This window comes from Ambystoma mexicanum, chromosome 12, assembly GCF_040938575.1.
Source record: "Ambystoma mexicanum isolate Mex_15411 chromosome 12, UKY_AmexF1_1, whole genome shotgun sequence".
Taxonomy (NCBI): Eukaryota; Metazoa; Chordata; class Amphibia; order Caudata; family Ambystomatidae; genus Ambystoma; species Ambystoma mexicanum.
The window spans coordinates 543,325,174-543,345,654 of NC_090936.1; the positions used below are offsets into that span (position 1 = coordinate 543,325,174).

Consider the following 20,481-nt stretch of genomic DNA (forward strand, 5'->3'; position numbering starts at 1 on the left):
AGCACTGATTCCACTTACTTCAACACTGACTCGAAATGATTGGTGCACTGACTGGACCCATCACTATGCCAATTCTACCCACTAGTAATACCTAGCTGACCCATGTCAATGCTAAATTGACCCACTTGGAGCACTGATTTCATTCATTATAATGCCACCTCATCCAACTGGGAGCATTTACTTGACCCATCTCAAGGCTGATTCAAACCCTTTGGGATCCCCTTGGGACTAGCGACTCAACACATCTTGATACCAACTTGACCAACAGGAAATCCCAACTCAACCTGCGTAGCTGCTGCCTTGAACCACTTCATATAGCCAAGAAACCTGACACTGTTGAGCAACTCAAGATGATGAAAAAGCGGCTGATAGTGGTTCTGTTCCCTTGACTGAGTTTTAAGAGCCCTTGAGACATTTTATTCCCCACTCCTAACATTTTGAAGAGATATTCTTTGAACTGGACATAGCTGCAGAGAATATTTCCTATCAACCCCTGTCTTCAGACACAGCGTGTCCTTTTCCACCATTAAGAGGGCATATTCTGTGTTTTCTCTTACAGGGAGGTTTAGTTTTAGTTTAATTAAAGAATCCAATTTTTCTAGAATCGTGGTTTGAACATTCTGTTATTTTGGTGCCACAGAAATGTTGTTTATTATGCATATTTCCTAGTTCATATCCTTCCTGAACAGCACAGCCTGCCCTTGTCCCACATTACTACAGGTGGTGAATGAGGTATACCTTTTGATTTGCACCTGTTTCACCTCTATGCATGGGAACAAAAATGGAAGGCTCAGCAAGGACAGATTAGAAACGAGCAAAGCCCTGGAAGGATGAACAGCTTGATGTGGAGTTTTCACATAGTAAGGTGAGGTTGAGCAGGGAGTAAAAAGAGATTGAGAAAAGGGACTCTGCATTTAATGAGGCATTACTGATCAATGTGGCTTATTGGGAACCCAACAGAGGGAAAGAGAAGGTGATAGGGAGAACACAAAGAGTAGGGTGTCTGGAGTCAGTGGTGACTGGTGATTGGCATGAGTCAATGAGGTTTGAATCTGGTTATGGCAATAGGTTGGAGAGCAGTTAGGAGACATAGGGGGAGAAGGAGGACGTGATAGGAGTAGAAAAGGAGGTGAGTGGAGATACAATCATGTAATGGAGTGTCAGTGACAAGTGAAAGATGGGCACTAGAGAGCCAGAGACCCAAGGTCTAAGGAAGGAAATTATAAAAGCCCAGAAGAATCCACAGACAGTATAATTTCTCTTCCTGGCTTCCGTTGCCCCCTGGCATCGGTCAGATCACTTCAAAACCCCCCACTGAGCAACCAACAGGCTCTGACACAGTCCTGCAACCCTGGAAGAGGAGGCCACCCACCCTTCCTATAGTAGAAGAAAACAATCACCATTGACATTACAAACACTAGAGACTGTGACTTTGTTGAGACCAATGGGAGAGAAACCAAACCCAAAGTCACCAAAAGTGGAGTCATGACAGGCATTTTTATTTTTGTATTCTTTTTTTGGTTTCAATTAAACTGTACATTCCGTATACCATTTTTGACATTGCATTACGCTGAGAAAAGAAACAAGACCAGTATTGACAAGAATGGAGAGAACTTTTCTTTGGACACTATTTTACTGCCCCAAGAGATACATCCAGTGTTGATCACATCTTTGCAAAGAACCATCCTGAAAAATGTAGTTTTCTACAATCCTTACAAGTCTGTTAAGCTCACCCTTGTGTCTTGCTTTTAAGTATCAGTCAATGTCAAATGACACATATGAATGTCAATGATGGTGGTATTAACATCAATTAACATTGCCAAATGTATTTCTGAATCAAACCTTTCTCGCACATTTTTACATTGTGACTTTTAAGCTGAAGACACTTAGTTAAGAGCACACTGAACTATGCCACCATGTTTATAAACACCAAATCAGGTGTTACTCTATCACATTATCCGAAAATCACTATGGCCTTAAATTCATAGGCAATGAGGGTTATGTCACCTACAAGCAGCCAAAGGACCAAACTCAATGTGAAAAGTGAACCCTTTCTAACATCTGATTCTATGTTTGCTTTCTCAATGAAAAATTCTAATTGCCCATACATTTCTGATATACTGAATGAAATTCATGATGTCATGTATTTTGTGTGCCCCCAAGCTCATTTGCACTCTGCAGAAATGAAAGAAGACAATCAGACCTCTGTGACAGAATTCTTCCTCCTTGGCCTAATGGATGATGCAAGACTGAAGATCCCACTCTTCTTGCTCTTTCTTTTGATGTTCATTGTCACTCTGGTGGGCAACCTTGGAATGATGACACTGATCAAGATCTCGCCTCGTCTTCAAACGCCAATGTACTTCCTCCTAAGTAATTTGTCCTTTGTTGACCTGTGTCACTCTTCCAATATCATGAACACACTTCTTACCAACTTCCTCTTCGAAAGAAAGTCAATTTCGCTTGCAGAGTGTGAAATACAGCTCTTTTTATTTTTTTGCATGGGAAGTGTGGATATTTTTCTCCTTGTGGCCATGGCTTATGACCGGTACATTGCTATCTGCAAGCCACTGCTTTATACAGTCATTATGACTAAACAATCTTGCATTTCCCTTGTATTTGGAACATACTTAATTGCATTCTTAAATGCTATGACACACATCATGTTTATCTTCAGGTTGTCTTTCTGTGGTCCAAACAAAATCACACATTTCTACTGTGACATTCTTCCACTTTTAAGGCTCTCATGTTCTGATACCTCCATTAATGAGGCAATTCTGTTTTTCGTATCTGGTAGCCTCTTGCTAGCATCCCTTGTTATGATTCTCATCTCATATACCTACATTATTTCAACCATCCTGATGATCCATTCCACCCAAGGGAGAAAGAGAGCCTTCTCAACCTGCTCCTCACACTTCTCCTGTGTCCTTTTGTTCTTTGGGACACTCATATTCACCTACCTACGGCCTAGCTCCAACACATCCTTGCCCCAAGAGAGAGTGGCTTCAGTGTTTTACACTGTTGTAATTCCAATGTTAAATCCCATTATCTACAGCTTTAGGAACAAGGAGGTCAAACTAGCACTGAATAAAACCATAGGAAGGGCATTTTGCAAATAACAGATACATAGAGCTCTAGTGGCAAACCTGTTTTCCTTCAGCTACACATTCCTAATGCTGACCTCTGCAAAGGATAAGGCGAATTAGGGATTCCGTGCATATTCAATTATCCAAGTCCATCTAAACTTGTTATTATTTAAAACCAACATTTCAGGGCATTTTCAAGTACAGTCTTAAATAGAGCGCCTTACCAACATCCTCGTCAACTTCCACTGGGCACCACAAACCAAACAGCTCAATGTAGATCAGCCACTCCACAACATGCTAATGTTGTAATACATGTTCTCTGTGAGGAAGTTCATAGCACCTTGGTGTTCATTCTCTGAAATAGAAACTTCCCTAAATAACCAGGAAGAGTTTAGGATGAATTAGGATAGTTGCTGCTAACTGGGTTTGCACATGGTTTCACTGCTATTGCTAAGCGAGACATGTGTATATGGTGAGAGATGGCTGAGGCAGTTTTTAATCTTGCATAGAGCTTTAATCCCATTTAAACATTGAAGTGAAGGTGCTAGTAATGATAATGATTCAGCTTTGTCTCCTCAAAAATTATTCCATCAGCATTCAGATTTACAGATAAAACTATTCTCCCTTGATTATGTTTAATTTACTTGATCCTTTATTTTTCAAAATGATATTGTGCGAAAGCATGAGTTTGTGAATGTATTGTAAACCACAACCTCTATCATTTTTGCAGGGTGGTGAATAGTAACCACAGAACCCAATAAAGAGGATTACTTGATTGTATGGATATTTAAGAAATGGCAGGTGTCTAATACTCATAACAAAGGACTGTTCACATCTAGTTAGGAGAATTTGAGAAGTCTCCTGGAACACTGATAGGTAATCAGAGGGTTCAAACCTGTTCTTGAATCTTAATCCAGAATTGAAGCCTTGCTTTATTGTGAGGGTCCTGTCGGGTGCTTTGAATGTTTAGAATAGAGTTCAGGAACTTCAAATCTCAAAATGTGCACTTCTTAATTCTTTTGAAAGCTTTGCAAGGCTGTTGGAGGGTAATGGAGCAGGGTGAGCATGAAGCACTGAGAATGTTTGTTGGAGTTTTGGGAAATAGAGCTTTTGAAGGGAGGAGTGTTTTTCCTTGAACTCTGCTTTGTAGCCCTTTGCTTAATTTTTTTCTGTTTGTAGGCATCCTTTTGTCGCTGTCATTTATGTTTATTTTTATTTAAACTTTTATTTATTGATGAGAGGAAGTGACAGGTACATGGTACAGGGAAAGGCATGTTCAAACGTAGTCATACATTGTACATTGCAGTTGATATTTCTCGCTGTGAGGGCCAATCGGCACAGAGTGATTTGCTAAGTCCGGGTTCGGGCTGGCTCAGAGTGCTCATCGATACAGGGGATTCAGGTGCTTCATCTGCACAACTGTTAAGGTAGCTACAGAAATCAGTCCATATATTTTTCGGGCGAGAATGTCTAGGTACGGAATTTATATATTCTTCTTCACAAGTCTGCGTCCATGTGAGAGCATTTAGCCATATATCAAATGTAGGAGGGCAGGGGAGTTTCCAGTGTTGTAGGATGCATTTCTTGGCCACCATGATGCTAGTATTTAAGAACTTAGAATTTCTTTTTTGTTTCATCCCCACTCCACTTTCCAAACAGCATAGCTACCGGGTCCGGGCCCATTGTGGTCCCCACAATCTCTGAGAGGGCCTCAAGTATCTCACACCAAAATGCACTGAGTGCACTGCAAGCCCAGAACATGTGTATATGATCTGCATTCTCGGAGCGACATCTAGGGCCAGTATTGTGGAATTGGATAAAATGAGGAGCTTTGGATTGTTATCATTATGATGAAATCATAGACTCTCTGTAGAGAATCATAACACCCATTATTAAGACTCACTGTTAGAATCACCATTACCCATTCACAATTACCCAATCCTTACTCTTTGCTATGGAATCAATCCATTATTGCATTCTGTTTAGCTATCCATAGTACATTGCTGTAGTAGACACCATTACCCAATCACATATTAGATATTAGACTGATGCATTTGCAATATGCTTTTAGAATGTTTTTGTATGCATATAGTGCTTGCCAGTTAGAATGATAAAGAAACATGCTGCCACTTTGCACTTTTGCCATTTGCAATAGAATGACACTTGCCATATATTTGAAGTGCCATGTAGTGTTTTAGAGACACAATATATACTCACCATGGTATGCTATGTATTCATGCTTGCATTAGAAATAGCGCTTAGGCTGAGAGAAACATTAGGCCTGTAATGACACACACATGGAGAGACATTTAGAAAGACACACATCTATGCTTTGTAGAGACACATTTAGAGATATGTTTGACACGCTGTCACACATGTATGTATGTATGTTGAGGCACTCAGAATTAGTTTGCTTTATAGTATGAGAGATTTGCGGTAAACACTAGGAAGCATTCAGAACGAGGCACGAGGCCTGAGTCATTTGCTGATGGAGAAAGACAGAAGTTGTTCGCACTGGCCAGTGCGAAGAAATGTTATGGTACACTGTTCATAAACATTTGCTTGGCAGGAACACAGATAGAGCGAAAGGAAGCTTATCAGCTTGGCTGGTGTGCTTCGCAGAGGCTGCAAAAGGTGGGGGCTGCGTGAAGGGAGTGGATAGAGAGGGAAGCCTTTTCACACAGAAGAGGTGCTTTAAGAACGGGGCCTAAAAGTGCTTTTGTAATGCAGAGTGATGCCTACAGTAGAGAGAATGATATGAACAGTGAATAGATGATGTATTTCGCAAAATACTCGATGGCCAAGGCAAAGAGATATGAGGTCACGCTGATAGCACACGACAGGACATGCCGTGCAAGTAACACACACGCAAATAGCAGACTGACAGGCATTTTGCTAAACGCTGAGGGAGAGACATTCTTAGACATTCTGTGTGCGTCATAGAACACTATAACCAGGAGGCTAGAATGGGCTGGAGTTGTTGGTTGCTGGAGGCTGCACGAGAGTGGGACTGCACTAGAGTTGGGGAGAGCCACAGAGATCGAGAGTTGGCTGGAGATGGTGCTTGGTGCAGCAGACTGATGGGCCTTGATGAGATCGAGAGCTTGGCAGTTGGCAGTCTTGAGGCCTGCCACTTGCTGATTGACAACAGAATGGGAAGTATGGGTTTGGCCTAGGCTTAAATTGATTGATAAGAACAGACACACACACACACACACACACACAGGTTTGGGTGAAGGGGAAACTAGACAGGGATTGTTTAGAGTATGAAGATGGTGTGGATTTGATGGTGTGGATTTGCCCATGAAGGTGATGGATGCTAGCGTTTGCATTAGATTGCATTAGAACCACACACTTGCAGCACAGGCTTACATTAGAAACCTGAGAGGATTACATAGTTACTGCATGGTAGCTTTGCACCAGAAGTATAAAAGGTGCAAATTAGACATAGCATTAGAACTGCCTGCATTGGCATGCACTATGCTTACCTGTGTGTATATAAATAAATGTATCCCGTTGTATTATAATTGAATCGATTCTTTGTGTTTTCTTAGTGTCTTAATGTTATTTGTTATTTGTGTAAATATCACAGTGCACATAGGGCCTGATACAAATGCAGTCAAAAGGGGGTGTATAGTGATCCACACCCCCAATAGGAGGTTGTCAGATTGTCAAAGATTGTCTGAAGACCGGAGAGCGTGCTTGCCCAAAGGGGGGGGCAACACGACGGTTAGCTGGTTTGGTTTTTCAGACTGTCAAAATGGAGGGAACACCCGGATTTTCACTAATGTGGACTGATTAAGATGTTTTGCAGCTGGTCTGCTGACACACTTATCGGTTTCACAAGAGTCGAAGATTGAACATCTTTTGCAACTGTGTTTAGGGTTTTCTTTTTCTGTTAGTTCGTTCGTGGGAATAGAGATTTTCTTTGTTTCATGTTTTGTCTGTCTTGGTTATATTATTGTTTTGAGCATGCTGTCTGCAATTTTGTTCGTCGTAGGAAGGGGAACATAATTGTTTGACTTTGGTTGCTGGAATTGGTTGTTGACATTGACCGAGAACAGTATTTCATGACTGGCAATGTTTTTAAGAACAAATGTACATTAATTCACCGAGTGAGAAACAGTTTTTTTTTTAATTGAAGACGCTCGGAATAATTGAAACTGCAGAATGAGTTAATTTCTTAGTGACCTGAAGGCAATAAGAAATCGACTTAAAAATATGCCTGATTCATGGGAAGTATCACAGGCATCAACCGTATTGAAAGTGAAAAGTGTAGCTACAGAGGGGAGCCCATATATTGTTGACTTGCACTCAGTAATATATCGTTTTAGAGATGTGAATGACTGGGAAAATGTCCCATTGAAAGGAACATCAGACGCATTGAATTCAATTTCATCAGCACAGATGGGTGTGAGTGGGAACAGCGTTCCTATAGAAAAGCATATTATTAAAGGGGAGAAAAAGTTACCTCAGAACAATGGCAGTGAAACTGCCAGTATTTTGATTCCTACGTTTTCGAGTGAGAAAAAAATATTGTCCAATGACCTAGATATTTTCATAACTGTACAAGACAACATAGATAAAGGGAATCGCGCTAAATTTGGATGTTTTGAAAGCTTGAATTCCTGGAATTTTCATAGTTTTAATGTGTGCATGGGAAGCATTGGAGAACGCGCGGAACTGGAAGACTGTATATTTGAAGCACGAGATAGCAGTGCATGTAGTTTGAATGTGAATTGCTGTTTGAATGAAACCAATGTGATTTTTCAGCATGTAATAATTCAGCTTTGTGAATTTTTAATGATGGAAAATATGGAGAGTGTTGTGACATCTAGAGGACATGGAGGTGATACAGAAGAAAAAAGCAGTAGTGAAATTGAATGCAGTTGTGACATTTTTGAATGTGCAGCATTTGAAAGTGAGATGGTTGAAGTATGTGAAACTGGCTGTTTTGTTTTGTTTTGAAAAGGATAGGAATGGATGCAGGAATCATGCATTAAGCATGCATGCATTATGATACAGGGAAGGACAGGCCTAGTAAGACAGTAGTTATATGCACTGACACATTGATGAGACACAGGGGAACTAGCACTAATGTAGTGAGGCATGGGAAAGTGTAGATAGCATAGATGTGCACTTCAACGCACAATGAGAAATGCTGTTTTATTTTGGTTTTGAAAAACACCTCAAACTCAGTAAGAGTGATTCTTGCACTTTTGTTTCTTTACATGAAATCTGGAGAGACACCTTGACCAGAGAGAGAGATCGCATTAATGACCAGACCATGAGAGCAGCATGTCCAGATGACCGGCAAATGACCAGATGAAATGGCCAGACCAGATGACCATCTGAGATCCATGATGGCTCACACCTTGTGACTTTGCAGCACCAGAAAGAGACTGACTTTTGTCACCTTGCAATGTGACTTTGCATCATGGCTGTCTGTTTGCAGCAATGATGAGACATTGGCATCTGACATTTGACGCTTTGCAGCAGCACTTTTGGGGAATGCCGATCGACCGACTGACCAACTTGAGGCCTTAGAGTGTACGCCTTGTCCAATGGCTGTGCTCTGAGAATGTACCCAGAAAATCTGCTTGCTACCCAGACTGAAGAAACTTTGTGGCATGACACCTATTGCCATGGAGAAGTGAAGATCGTGACCGACTGTGCAGAGAGAATACACCTTTGCATCTGTGCCAAGTGATGAGAGAGAAGAGCAGTGAGAAAATTGTTCAGCAGTGAAGCAGCGGCAGAGGAGAGCAGAAGAAGACATTTTAATTGCTTTGTGAGCAGCTTTTGTAATCTGCAGCGAGAAGAGAATCCATTTGGAATGCCTTTTGCACCAGACAAGTTTGTGCATGAGCAGCAATGAGCAGGAATACACGCTCTAAAAGCATTTCTTGCCTGATCCACATTTGGAAATGCAGTGAAGCTCTTGTTATCTTGAGTGAAGGAGAATGGTGCTTTGAAAGCATTTTGCACTCGCATTTAAGGCTGGCTGTCCCTCATTTGAAGAGCATGGGACTGGCTGGCAATGGAACAGCATGACAACAGCATGACCTGGCAAGAGGAGAGAATTTGAACCTGCTAGAGATGGGCCTTCGGAGAAGGGCCACACTGTGTCCAGAGGAGAGTAACCACCTGCATGTCTTGCAAACACTCTGAATGAGTGCACCTGTCGCCTTTTTTCATGAAGTGAAGGGAGAAACAAGTGTAAGCATCAATTGGCATCAAATTGAAAGTCCTGACACGGGGTTTTCCCTGTGCTACCTTTAAAATGAAAGGGCATGTGTTGATCACTCCATGGAGAACAAATGGGGCTCATATGGTACCTGACACTTGCTTGCTCCTATCTTTTTGGAGCTCTGTGCAAAATCTTGCTGGCATATATCAAGCAGGCCAACCTGAATTGGCTTGTACACATTTCTGCTAGAAGTCACAGCCTCCTCGAACCCTGCCCACATAAAAAAGGTTGTGGATCTCAAACAAGCTTGCTTAGTACACTGGGAAAAACTAGGGAGACTCAGCTATGCAAAGCACATAGAGAGGAATCTCGCCCTAGGTGACAAACCGGGGAAGCTACTAGTGTGGCTCTATAAACGGGAAGCCCCTAGGAAGCCCATCTGCCAAATCTGCAGACCCGACGGCATAGCAGCGCACACGCAGACTGAGATAAACTCAGCATTCATGGGATTCTACAAAGCCCTTTATACCGACCACTCATCACCCACGGACACTGAAATTGAGGATATCCTAGACATCATTAGACTACCCACACTAGATGAGCAGATGGCGGGGACCCTGGACAAGCTCATCAACCCCAAAGAAGTCACAGCCACCATCAGGTCACTCCCATCCGAGAAGGCGCCGGGACCCAACGGGCTCCCAGAGGAGTTTTATAAAAAAATGAAGACACACTAGCCCCCCTACCAGCCCAGGTGTACAGCGAGTCATACGAAATAGGTACCCTCCCGGATACCATGAGAGAAGCCGTGATCATACCACTCCTGAAACTGGGCAAAGAAGGCGACGATTGCAGCTCAAACAGGCCCCTGTCCATGCTAAATGCAGACAACAAGATTCTGACAGCGCTGTTGGCCAGGAGGTTGCGAAATGCGATCCCGCTGCTGATCCATCAGGACCAGACGGGGTACGTGCCTTGGCGCTCTATCACAGAGAACTTATGTAAACTACACCATCTCATATATATCACCAATGGTAGGCCAGGAAAATGCGCAGTGGCATCCTTGGATGCCACAAAGGCATTTGATTCAGTCCAGTGGAACTGGCTGCATGCCACCATGACCAAAATGGGAATAGGGACGGCCTTCCAAAAAATGGGTTAAACTCATATACACAGACCACACTGCCAAAGTACGCACTAACAACACCTACTCCGTTAAATGGCACCTTCACTGGGGCATGCGGCAAGGACCCCCGCTCTCCCCCATGCTATATATCATAGCCGCTGAACCAGTAGCAGAATACCTAAGGCAGGAGTATGCGGACGGGGGCATAGAGATAGATGGGGTGACCCACTTGGTCTCAAAGTACGCAGATGATATGCTCCTTTACCGAAGCGACCCTGAACATATATTACCATACATACTGGAAACTTTAGAGGGGTTGCACAGATACACAGGGATCCAAATTAACCATGATTAATCCTGCCTCTTCCCCCTGGTGGCCCTAAGTGAAGCCAGAGCAGCAAGCCTCCCAAAACTGGCATTCAAGTGGGAGGTCACCTCCTTCAAATACCTGGGCATCTCCATCCACCGGGACCCCAAGACCGAACACCCCCTAAACACGGCAAAAGCCAAAAACAGCTTAGAGAAAGCAATGGACTTCTGGGGCAGATTACCACTTTCAGTGGCCGGGAGAGAGCGGGACTACTCAAAATGGTGGCATTACCCCAACTCTTACACTTCTTCACCAATGTCCCATATAACATCCATCAGCAGTTCTTCAGAGAACTAAATAAACTCTGTAGAAGATTCCTATGGCAGGGTGGGCGGCACAGAGTGGCATTAGAGGTAATGCAGAGACCCTATGACAAGGGAGGTCTGAAAATCCAACTTCGAACTGTACTAATTAGCGGGCCAACTGAAGCAAGTGATCCAATGGATGGTAGATGAAACTACAACAGACACCCGACTCCTGCAGCCGGCGATCCCCCACGAGCTCCTTAGAGACCTTTCTGGTCCACACCAAAGGCAAAACAACATAACCCATACCTAACAAACCTCGGGATCCAGATCTGGAAAAGAGCTTGTAAAGCCATGAAAACCAATGACCCCTATTCACCACAGATCCCGATCTCAGCCATCATGACAACCAGACGAGGGGGTCCGGCAGTAATAAGGAATATATGGGAGCCTCACGGAATTGCCACCCTGGGTGACCTGGCGAGCGATCGAGGCACCTTGACATTCGCCTAGTTGCACGAGACCACGGGGCTACCAATAGGGCAGTTCCTTTTGGACGGAGCCATAGTAAAAAAGCTCAAAACCCGATGGCCAGAGACTGAGAACCTCGAAACAGGGACAGAGGCCATAGAAAATATGCTGAACGCGGCTGAGGGGGGACACAAAACCTCGAGGATATACGAGTCGTTGCTGGTCTGCACAACCAAGCAAGACCTCAAGTGCAAAGTGAAATGGGAACAAGAGCTAGGCCTACAATTCGAGGACAAAGAATGGGAAGCCAAGAAGGTGTCCAGAAACGCCCGATTGCAACTTATACAGTTTTACATCATCAACAGAGCATACCTCCCTCCTGACCTCATCTCTAAATTTAAGGGAGAGAGAGTCACAGAATGCCCCAAATGCAACGAACGACGCACGGGGATGACCCACATGTTTTGGAGATGTCAGACACTAGAAACTTTTTGGACACAAATAGGGACAAAGGTTGCCGAAGCTGCCATAACCTTGGACGTACACTTGCCAAAGGCGTGCATACTGGGCAGATACAAGAAAAACAAGAAGAATAAACCTCTAAACAAGCTTAAGGACCTGATGTACATCCTGGCTAAAAGGCGCATCGCAATGGGGTGGAAAAGGCCAAAAAAAAACAGCGTAACATTGTGGTGAGAGGACCTGCGGAAATGGTCGGCTGCAGAAACAGGGGCCTGGGAGAACGCGCAGCGTGAGCAGAAACAGGACACTAGTGAAGACCTGCAACAATGGGTGGCGCTCACAGTGACATTATTCCATCGAGAGAGGAAGCCTCCTCTAACAAAGACACACGCAGTCCATAATGACCTAGCGGCAAAGGCGGAACTGAATATAATGAAGAGTGGTCTTGGGGTACTGGGAGGGGAGTTATTTAAGATTTTTCACAATGTGCAGCAAGACAATAAATGTTATGTTGTTAAATAAAATAATTTAAATAAATAAATAAATAAATAAATAAATAAATCATACTTGCTTTATCATGGATGTCCATTACATATGGTGTAGTAGTATAGAGCATCCCCTCTTCCTCACCGCCTGCCTGATTAAATCAGCTGCAAATACAATGCAATACAATACAAGCACTCAGACATTAACGCAACATTCACTCACTCATAAATACTCCCACCATCCCATTGTTTATGAAGCTGCGCTGAATACAATTACCTTTGAAGTTTGGCACAACCCTCTCCCCTATTTGTTGTGTCTGTACAATATTGATAATCTGAGCCACTATAAAGAGGTGATGTGAGATGTAATATTTCTCCGGGGGTAGTTCCTGGAAATAGTTGAAGCACATTAATACTACACTGGCCAAGATATGAGTGTCCCATTTACTGAATAAAGATGCAAATATCACAGATGAGATCATCAGGAACATAAAGATCCAGAAGTTAGATATTTTGTATGTGGTGACCATAATATAAGGTTTGATGAATCAGTGAAAGTTTCCAGGTTACATTACTTTAAGAGACAAGCTATCACTAGAACAGAATCTCCATGAAATTGTTCCAATTCATTGTAGAGATTTGTATATAATATTTAGAGTATGATATGATATTTTTTTTGTATTGCGCTCATACACACGTGTTTCAGATCGCGACGAGGCAAGGGAGGGGAACAAGGTAGGACAAAACAACAATCTTACTGTGCCCAGTGAGATTGAGAATGCGCAAGTTCAGGGGAGAGGAAAGGGGGAAAGTGCAAGGGAGAGGGGAAGAGGTGGAAAGTGCTGAGCAATGGATAAAAACAACAAAAACTGGTAGTGCAGCCAGCAAGGTAGCAAGTGTGAGGTTTAAAGCGCAGACAACAGGTGTCTTATAAGTGCATGTAAGGGGACTTTAGGGTTACAGATAAAGACCAAAGTGCAAGTGTTACCAGGAGGCAGTGCGGGTGTGTGACTGGGTGGACAGGGACCTGGGCCCAAAATCAGAGGGTAGCCAGGTGCGCGGAGCGAAACAGACACATAAACAGGGAAGTGGAAGAGCGAAAGCAGAAGCAAAGAGGAAGGTCTTGAGGTGCATCCAGAACCAGAGATGGTTCTCCCCAAGTGTCAGAGTGGCAGGGAGGCTGTTCCAGAGGGAGGCCTCAGCCGAGGAAAGAGATCTACCCCCAACTCATTGCTTGGAGAAGCAACTGACCCTGACAGAGTTGGAGGTGGATGAGCAAAGATCTCGAGTGGGAAGGTATTTACAGAGGGAGAGTTGAAGGAATTTGGGATCCAGACCCCAGAAAGCCTTGTGGACAATCCAGAAGGTCCTGAAGTTAACCTTTGCAGCCACTGGGAGCCAATGAAGAGATGTCAGGGCTGGAGAGATACGATCCAGGGCTTGAGGCTGAGGACAAGTATTGCAGTCCTGTTCTGGATGAGTTGCAGTGGGCAGAGAGTAGACGCAGGCAGATTTAGTAAGAGGCTTTTGCAGTAGTCCAGCCTAGTGAGAACCAGAGCTCTAGAGACAGTAAGCTTCTGGGGCAAGGAGAGGAAAGGAAGAATACCTCTGAGGAGGTGCAGTTGGGAGTTTGACTTCTTAGAGACATCAGAGATGTGAGGAGAAAAGGAGAGTGTGGAGGCGAAAATGATTCCAAGGTGCTTAGCCTCACAGGTGGGAGCAGGAAGAGGGCCTAGGGAGACCGGTCAGAGAGCGACAGGAAAGGAGGGTGCAGGTGTGCTATGAGGAGAATCTCCGTCTTACTGACATTAAGGCAGATATCATGAGCAGCACACCACTCCTGGATGGCAGGCAGACAGTCAGAGATGAGGGAGGGAGAAGAGGCGGCAGAGAGAAGCCTGAAAATGAGCTGAGAATCATCCGCATAGCACTGAAAGTTGACAGCCAGGGAGAGAGGTTACACCCCTGGAGAACATCATAAGTAGAGAGTGAGATGGAGGAAAGGAAGGACCCAAGTTGGACCTGGGAGGGTCGATCAGAGAGGAAAAAGATCAGCCAGGCCAGGGCCTGATTGGTGATACCCAGGTTATCACGGAGACGGTTGAGCAGGATGGCATGGTTGACCATGTCAAAGGCAGAAGAGAGATTGTGTAGGATGAGGACAGAAGGGATGTTAGAGTCAAGGTTGGAGAGCAGGACTTCAAGGATATTCATGAGAGCAAGCAGTTTCCATGCTTCTGGCAGCTCTGAAGCCAGACTAATGGTCATAGAGACAACCAACAGAGTCGGTGTGAAGATTAAGCTGGGAGATGGCCAGCTTTTCAAAGAGTTTGCCCAGGAAAGGAGCAATAGAAATCGGGCGATAGCCGGGCAAGAGTAGTCGGTTGTGTTTTTTTTTTTTTAGAAGAGGGTGCACAAGAGAGTGATTCAGAGGGGAAGTGAAAGTTCCAGAGGGGAAGGAATGGTCACAGAAGTCAGCCAGTGTCAAGGAGTTCCCCCCTTATCACCTGAGTTCGATCTTTTCTGGATTTCTTGATCAATGTCTTGTTGCGGACTGATCGAGTCTTGAATAAGGCTGCACGAGTCTCTTCCGACTCCAGCATTCGTTCAAAGTTCCGGGATGCAAGTATACAGAAATCTGGGAAATTAACAGAGTGCGCAACTAGCACACGAGTCCATGAATCAAGAAAGGAAGGAAAGGGATTAGGAATGGGGTAGGCTGGAAGAAGCAAGGGAAACAATACTGTGAGCTACGGAGCACACGTCTGGTCGCTACTTCGCAATAGCATTGAGACGCGCGGAGCCGCGGGAGGCCTAGTCTATAAATAGAACACGCTACGTCTAAGGTGTAGGGCGAGGAAGGTGTTTCACCGTGGACGGCCATGTTGGAAGTACAAGGGAGTGTAAGCCCCATTGAGACAAGGACCAGGAAGTCCAAAAGGGGCGAGTTCTGTAGTTCATGACAGCATGCCTCCTCCGAAGGCCTGTTCCTCTGGGTTTGCCCGGGTGTATAAGGTGAAATCTTCTGAGTAGTCGAGGGGCCTTCAGAGTAGAAAGTGGTTCCCAGGTTCTTTCACTAGGAGGATATCCTTTCCATTCAACCAGGTATTGAAGCTGAGCCTGTTTATACCTGGAGTCACATATTCGGGATACTTCATATTCCAATTGGTTGTCGACCAGTAGAGGAGGAGGTCGGCAGGATTTCCGAGAGGATTGGGTGTAGGGTTTTAGTAAGAATGTGTGAAATACTGGGTGAATTTTCTTCCAGGAGTCTGGTAGTCTGATCCGGTATGAAACTGGATTGATAATTTCCTTGATGGGATTTGGACCATAGTGCCGAGGGGCCAACTTGTTTGGCCGTAGATGTCGGGTAGTAATTTCGAGGACAACCAGACTTGATTACCGATTGCATAAGAAGGACCTGGTCTTCTTTTGAAATCTGCATAACTCTTAGTCTGTGTTCTGGCCCTCTCTAAGTTTTCTTTGGCCTCCTGGTGTACGTTGATGAGGGTTTCTATACAGGAGTCGACAGTAGGTACTGGTGTAGGATGAGGGAGAACAGAGGGTAGAACCTATGGATGGAAACCTTGGCTAAAATAAAATGGACTGTTCTTAAGTGCTGAATGATCAGAATTGTTGTAGGCAAATTCAGCCACGGGTATCAGGAGCGACCAATCATCCTGAACCTTGGTGGCGAAACATCGAAGATACTGCTCCAGGGTCTGATTAGCACGTTCTGTAGCCCCGTTGGTTTGGGGATGATAACCAGAAGAGAGGGCGCGTTGGATTCCCAAAATGCGACATAGATGTTTCCAGAATTGAGAGACGTATTGAGGTCCTCGATCAGATACAATCTTGGAAGGAAGTCCATGTAAACGGAATATGTTTTCCAGGAAGATTCCAGCAAGCTCGGACGAGGATGGCAGCTTACACAGGGGTGTAAAATGAGCCATATGAGTGAACAAGTCAATGGTAACCATGATGGTCGTGTACCCTCGGGAAGGTGGTAATTCTACAATGAAGTCTGTAGCAATGAATTCCCATGGCCTTGTTGGCAGTGTAGGTTGCAGTAGAAGACCCGCCGGTCTCTTGTTATCATGTTTATTTTGACTGCAGACAGTACAAGCTTTGATGTACTGCTGTACGTTGGTCTTCATTCCAGGCCACCAAACCTGTCTTTGTATAAGACGGAGGGTGTTGGTTATGCCATGATGTTCGGAGTGAAGGGTATCATGACAGAGGTTTATTATTCTTTGTTGTAATTTCTGTGTAGGAAAGACCAGTGCATTGTCCTTGAATAAATATCCTTCCTTAAGTCTTAGGTTCCATGGATTCTTCCTTGAAATATCCTTCCAGAGGTCAGAGGATTGGGTTTGCACTCAAATTTCTTCCAGGAGGTTGACTGCTTGAGCTACAAAAATCATGTGGGGAAACATCTTAGGATAGGCCTTGTCTTCAGTGGTTACATAGTCAGGACGTCGAGATAAGACGTCAGCAATCATGTTTTGTGATCCGGGAACATGAGTGATTTGGAATTGGTACTGGGCAAAGAAGTAGGCCCAACGCACCTGACGACTGTTCCTGCACTCCAACGACTGTAGAATTTGAAGATTCTGATAGTCCGTGCGGACCTAAACTGGATATCTAGGACCAAGAAGTAGATGTCACCATTCAGTGAAGGCTTGGCGGATGGCTAACAGTTCCTTTTCCAGGACGGAATAGTGTGTCTCACTGGGAGTCAGGGTTCGTGAGAGGTAAGCAATGGGGTGTTCCAGTTTATCCTCAAGTTCCTGCTTCAAGACCGCTCCTATGGCATAGTTAAAGGCATCCATTTCCACTAGGAATGGCCGATTTATGTCGGGTTGGGCCAAGATGGGGGCTTGCATGACCTCTGTCTTTAAACGTTGGAATGCCTTATCTTGCGGTGTAGACCAGATAAAGGGGGTGTCTTTCTTCAAGAGGGCAACGATCGGCTGAACGATCTCGGAAAAGGTAGAAATGAACTTCCGGTAGAAGTTGGCAAGCCCCAGGAAGGATTGAACTTGTTTCACGGACATGGGAGCGGGCCATGCCAGTATGGCCTTTACCTTTGAAGGGTCCATACAAATTCCTTCTGGGCTGAGGATGAATCCTAGGTAGTGAACAGAAGTAACGTGAAACAAGTATTTTTCGGGTTTGGCTAAAAGTTTGTGTTCACGGAGTCGTTGTAATACTGCCTTTACATGTTCTTCATGCTTTAGAGGATTCTTGGAAAAAATCAACATGTCATCCAGATAGACAATGACGAAGAGGAATAACATGTCAAAAAACACCCTATCCATAAAACGTTGAAAAACTGCGGGGGCATTAGCTAGTCCAAAGGGCATGACTAGATATTCATAGTGAGTAAAGGGTGTTCTACAGGCTGTTTTCCATTTGCCTCCTTCCTGGACATGGATCAAATGATAGGCACCCCGGAGATCCCACTTCGTGAATATTACGGCACCTCTCACAGCTTCCAGGATATCCGAGATCAAGGGCAGTGGGTACCGATCTTTGAGGGTGCATTGATTTAAGCCACGATAGTCGAAGCAAGGTCTGAGTTCCTTGGTGTCCTTCTTGGGAACAAAGAACAACGAAGCACCCGCTGGAGATTAAGAGGGTCTTCTGGTGCCGTTTTCAAGGTTGGTATCCAGGTATTCTCGGAGGGCCTTTTTCTCCGGTTCGGAAAGGATGAACATTCTGCCGAAGGGAATCACTGCTGAGGGATCTGTATCTATGGCACAGTCTTCAGTTGAAAATACATCAGCATATCCCTGATAGGCCTCTGGGACTTGTTTGATATTGGAAACCATGAGTGGTGTTTTCTGGTCTCTTAGTGGTTCTTTAGGGGGTGCCGAGGAAGGATCCTGGAATAGACAGTGGGATATACAAAACTCTGAGCCTAGGAATAGTGATCCTGCTGTCCAATCGATATACGGATTGTGATTCTTTAACCAGGGCATACCCAATACCATGGGGTAATGAGCTGAATTAATGATGTCGAATGTAATCCGCTCTTGGTTATGGTTTATGGAAAGTTGGATCTCTTTTGTCTGCAGGCTTATGGGTCCTGAAGTGAGGGGTCTTCCGGCGATTGCTTCCACCGGCTGTATGATGCTTCGTGTCTCGTATGGAATATGATGACTAACAACCCAGTCTTGATCAATGAGAATTCCCATAGCTCTGCAGTCTAAAAAGGCCAGAATGGGATAGGTCTTATTCTTGGAGGGCGACAGGAAGGCTTGTAGTATCACCAAATTGTTTTGTCCAGGAGAGTTCAAGGATGGAATTGATGTGGAGCAAACATCTCTCTCCCGAAGCTCTGCTCCATCTAGGATCGGGAGCTGGCGTTTCCCAAACGCCGAGGAGGGGCTAGAGGACACTCCCTAACCAAGTGTTTGTCTGAGGCACAATGCATGCACAACCCCGTATGAATCCTTCTCATTCTTTCTTGTGGAGATATAGGTCCATGGAAGGCTCCGATCTGCATGGGCTCTGGTTCAGAGACTGAGCCTGGGTTTGTGTCCGTCTTGGTAGTACTCTCAAAGGACAGCTTTGGAGGATTACCCCTGGATTTCTTCTTCTCTGCCTTCCTTTCCTGTATACGGATATCTATTTGTATGGCACGGTCCGTTAGTGCCTGGAATGAGTTTGGGCGAGTCACTCTGGCCAACTCATTCTTAATCTCCTTGTTCAGTCCTCTCGTGAAAGGGTAAAACTCGCCTCAGGGGACCAATCAGCTTCCTTGGGTAACATAGGTGAGCATATCCTGGGATCCTTGCTGAAAGTCTAACAGGCGTTCCTGGGCACTACAGACCTGCTCTGGACGGTCAAACATGGTCTTAAGGGCTTGTATGAAGCCATCATAGTCATCTAGAAGAGCATCGCCGGAATTAACGAGGGGTGTAGCCCAGGTTAGGGCGTTTCCTGAAAGGTGGGAAATTATGAACCCCACCTTAGCCCTGGGAGTTGAAAAGTAGTAGGGCTTAAAAGTAAAGTGGACCAAACATGAATCCAGGAATCCACAAAGGGTTTTTGCAGAGCCATCGTATTTGTCCACTATGCCGTCCAGCAACACACTTTCTTTTGTGGCAGAATCACAGGATAGAACTAATTGTGTGAGAGTGGCGTTTTCCGCCTTTAGATTCTGCACCTCGGTTGATAGCTCTCGCATGCCACGCATCAGGTCCTGGACGGCAGCTTCCATGTCTATATCGAGTTCAGTCGGTTGACGTCTAAACCTGTCAAGGAGTTCCCCCCTTCTCACCTGAGTTCGATCTTTGCTGGATTTCTTGATCGATGTCTTCTTACGGACTGATCGAGTCTTGAATAAGGCTGCACGAGTCTCTTCTGACTCCAGCGTGCGTTCAAAGTTCCGGGATGCAAGGATCCAGGAATCTGGGAAATTAACAGAGTGCGCAACTAGCACACAAGTCCAGGAATCAAGAAAGGAAGGAAAGGGACTAGGAATGGGGTAGACTGGAAGAAGCAAGGGAAACAATACCGCGAGCTACGGAGCACACGTCTGGTCGCTACTTCTCAATAGAGTTGAGATGTGTGAAGCCGCGGGAGGCGTGGTCTATAAATAGAACACGCTTCGTCTAAGGTGTAGAGCGAGGAAGGTGTTTCACCGTGGACGGCCATGTTGGGAGTACAAGGGAGTGTAAGCCCCGTTGAGACAAGGACCAGAAAGTCCAAAAGGGGCATGTTCTGTAGTTCATGACAGCCAGAGCAAGGGTGTCAATGTGGTCCTTGATAGGTTTGGATGTTTTGATAAGACGTTCATAGACCGGACATGTCTGGAAATATTGTTGCGGGTGAACAGAGGAAAAGATAAAAAGTAGGGAGGAGAGGTGGCTGGAGGGTGGACAGAGGTATCAGATAGAGAAGAGGAGGAGGAGAGGACAAGAGGTTTGAAAGGATGTCCTGGGTTTTTAAGATGAAATGAGAGGCCAGGACCTTGCAAAGGGCCTGGGAGACAACAGGAGAGGTAGAGACTGCAACAGGGTTGGCCAGCTCCTTGCA

General features: G+C 44.8%; 1 protein-coding gene across 1 annotated transcript; it reads left to right on the forward strand.

Moving 5' to 3' along the window:
* The first annotated feature begins 2,183 nt into the window (after positions 1–2,183).
* Positions 2,184–3,119, forward strand: LOC138514552 (olfactory receptor 5G9-like). Its single transcript, XM_069630015.1, has one exon. It carries the CDS (start codon positions 2,184–2,186, stop codon positions 3,117–3,119), a length of 936 nt encoding a protein of 311 aa, XP_069486116.1.
* Positions 3,120–20,481: the final 17,362 nt, after the last annotated feature.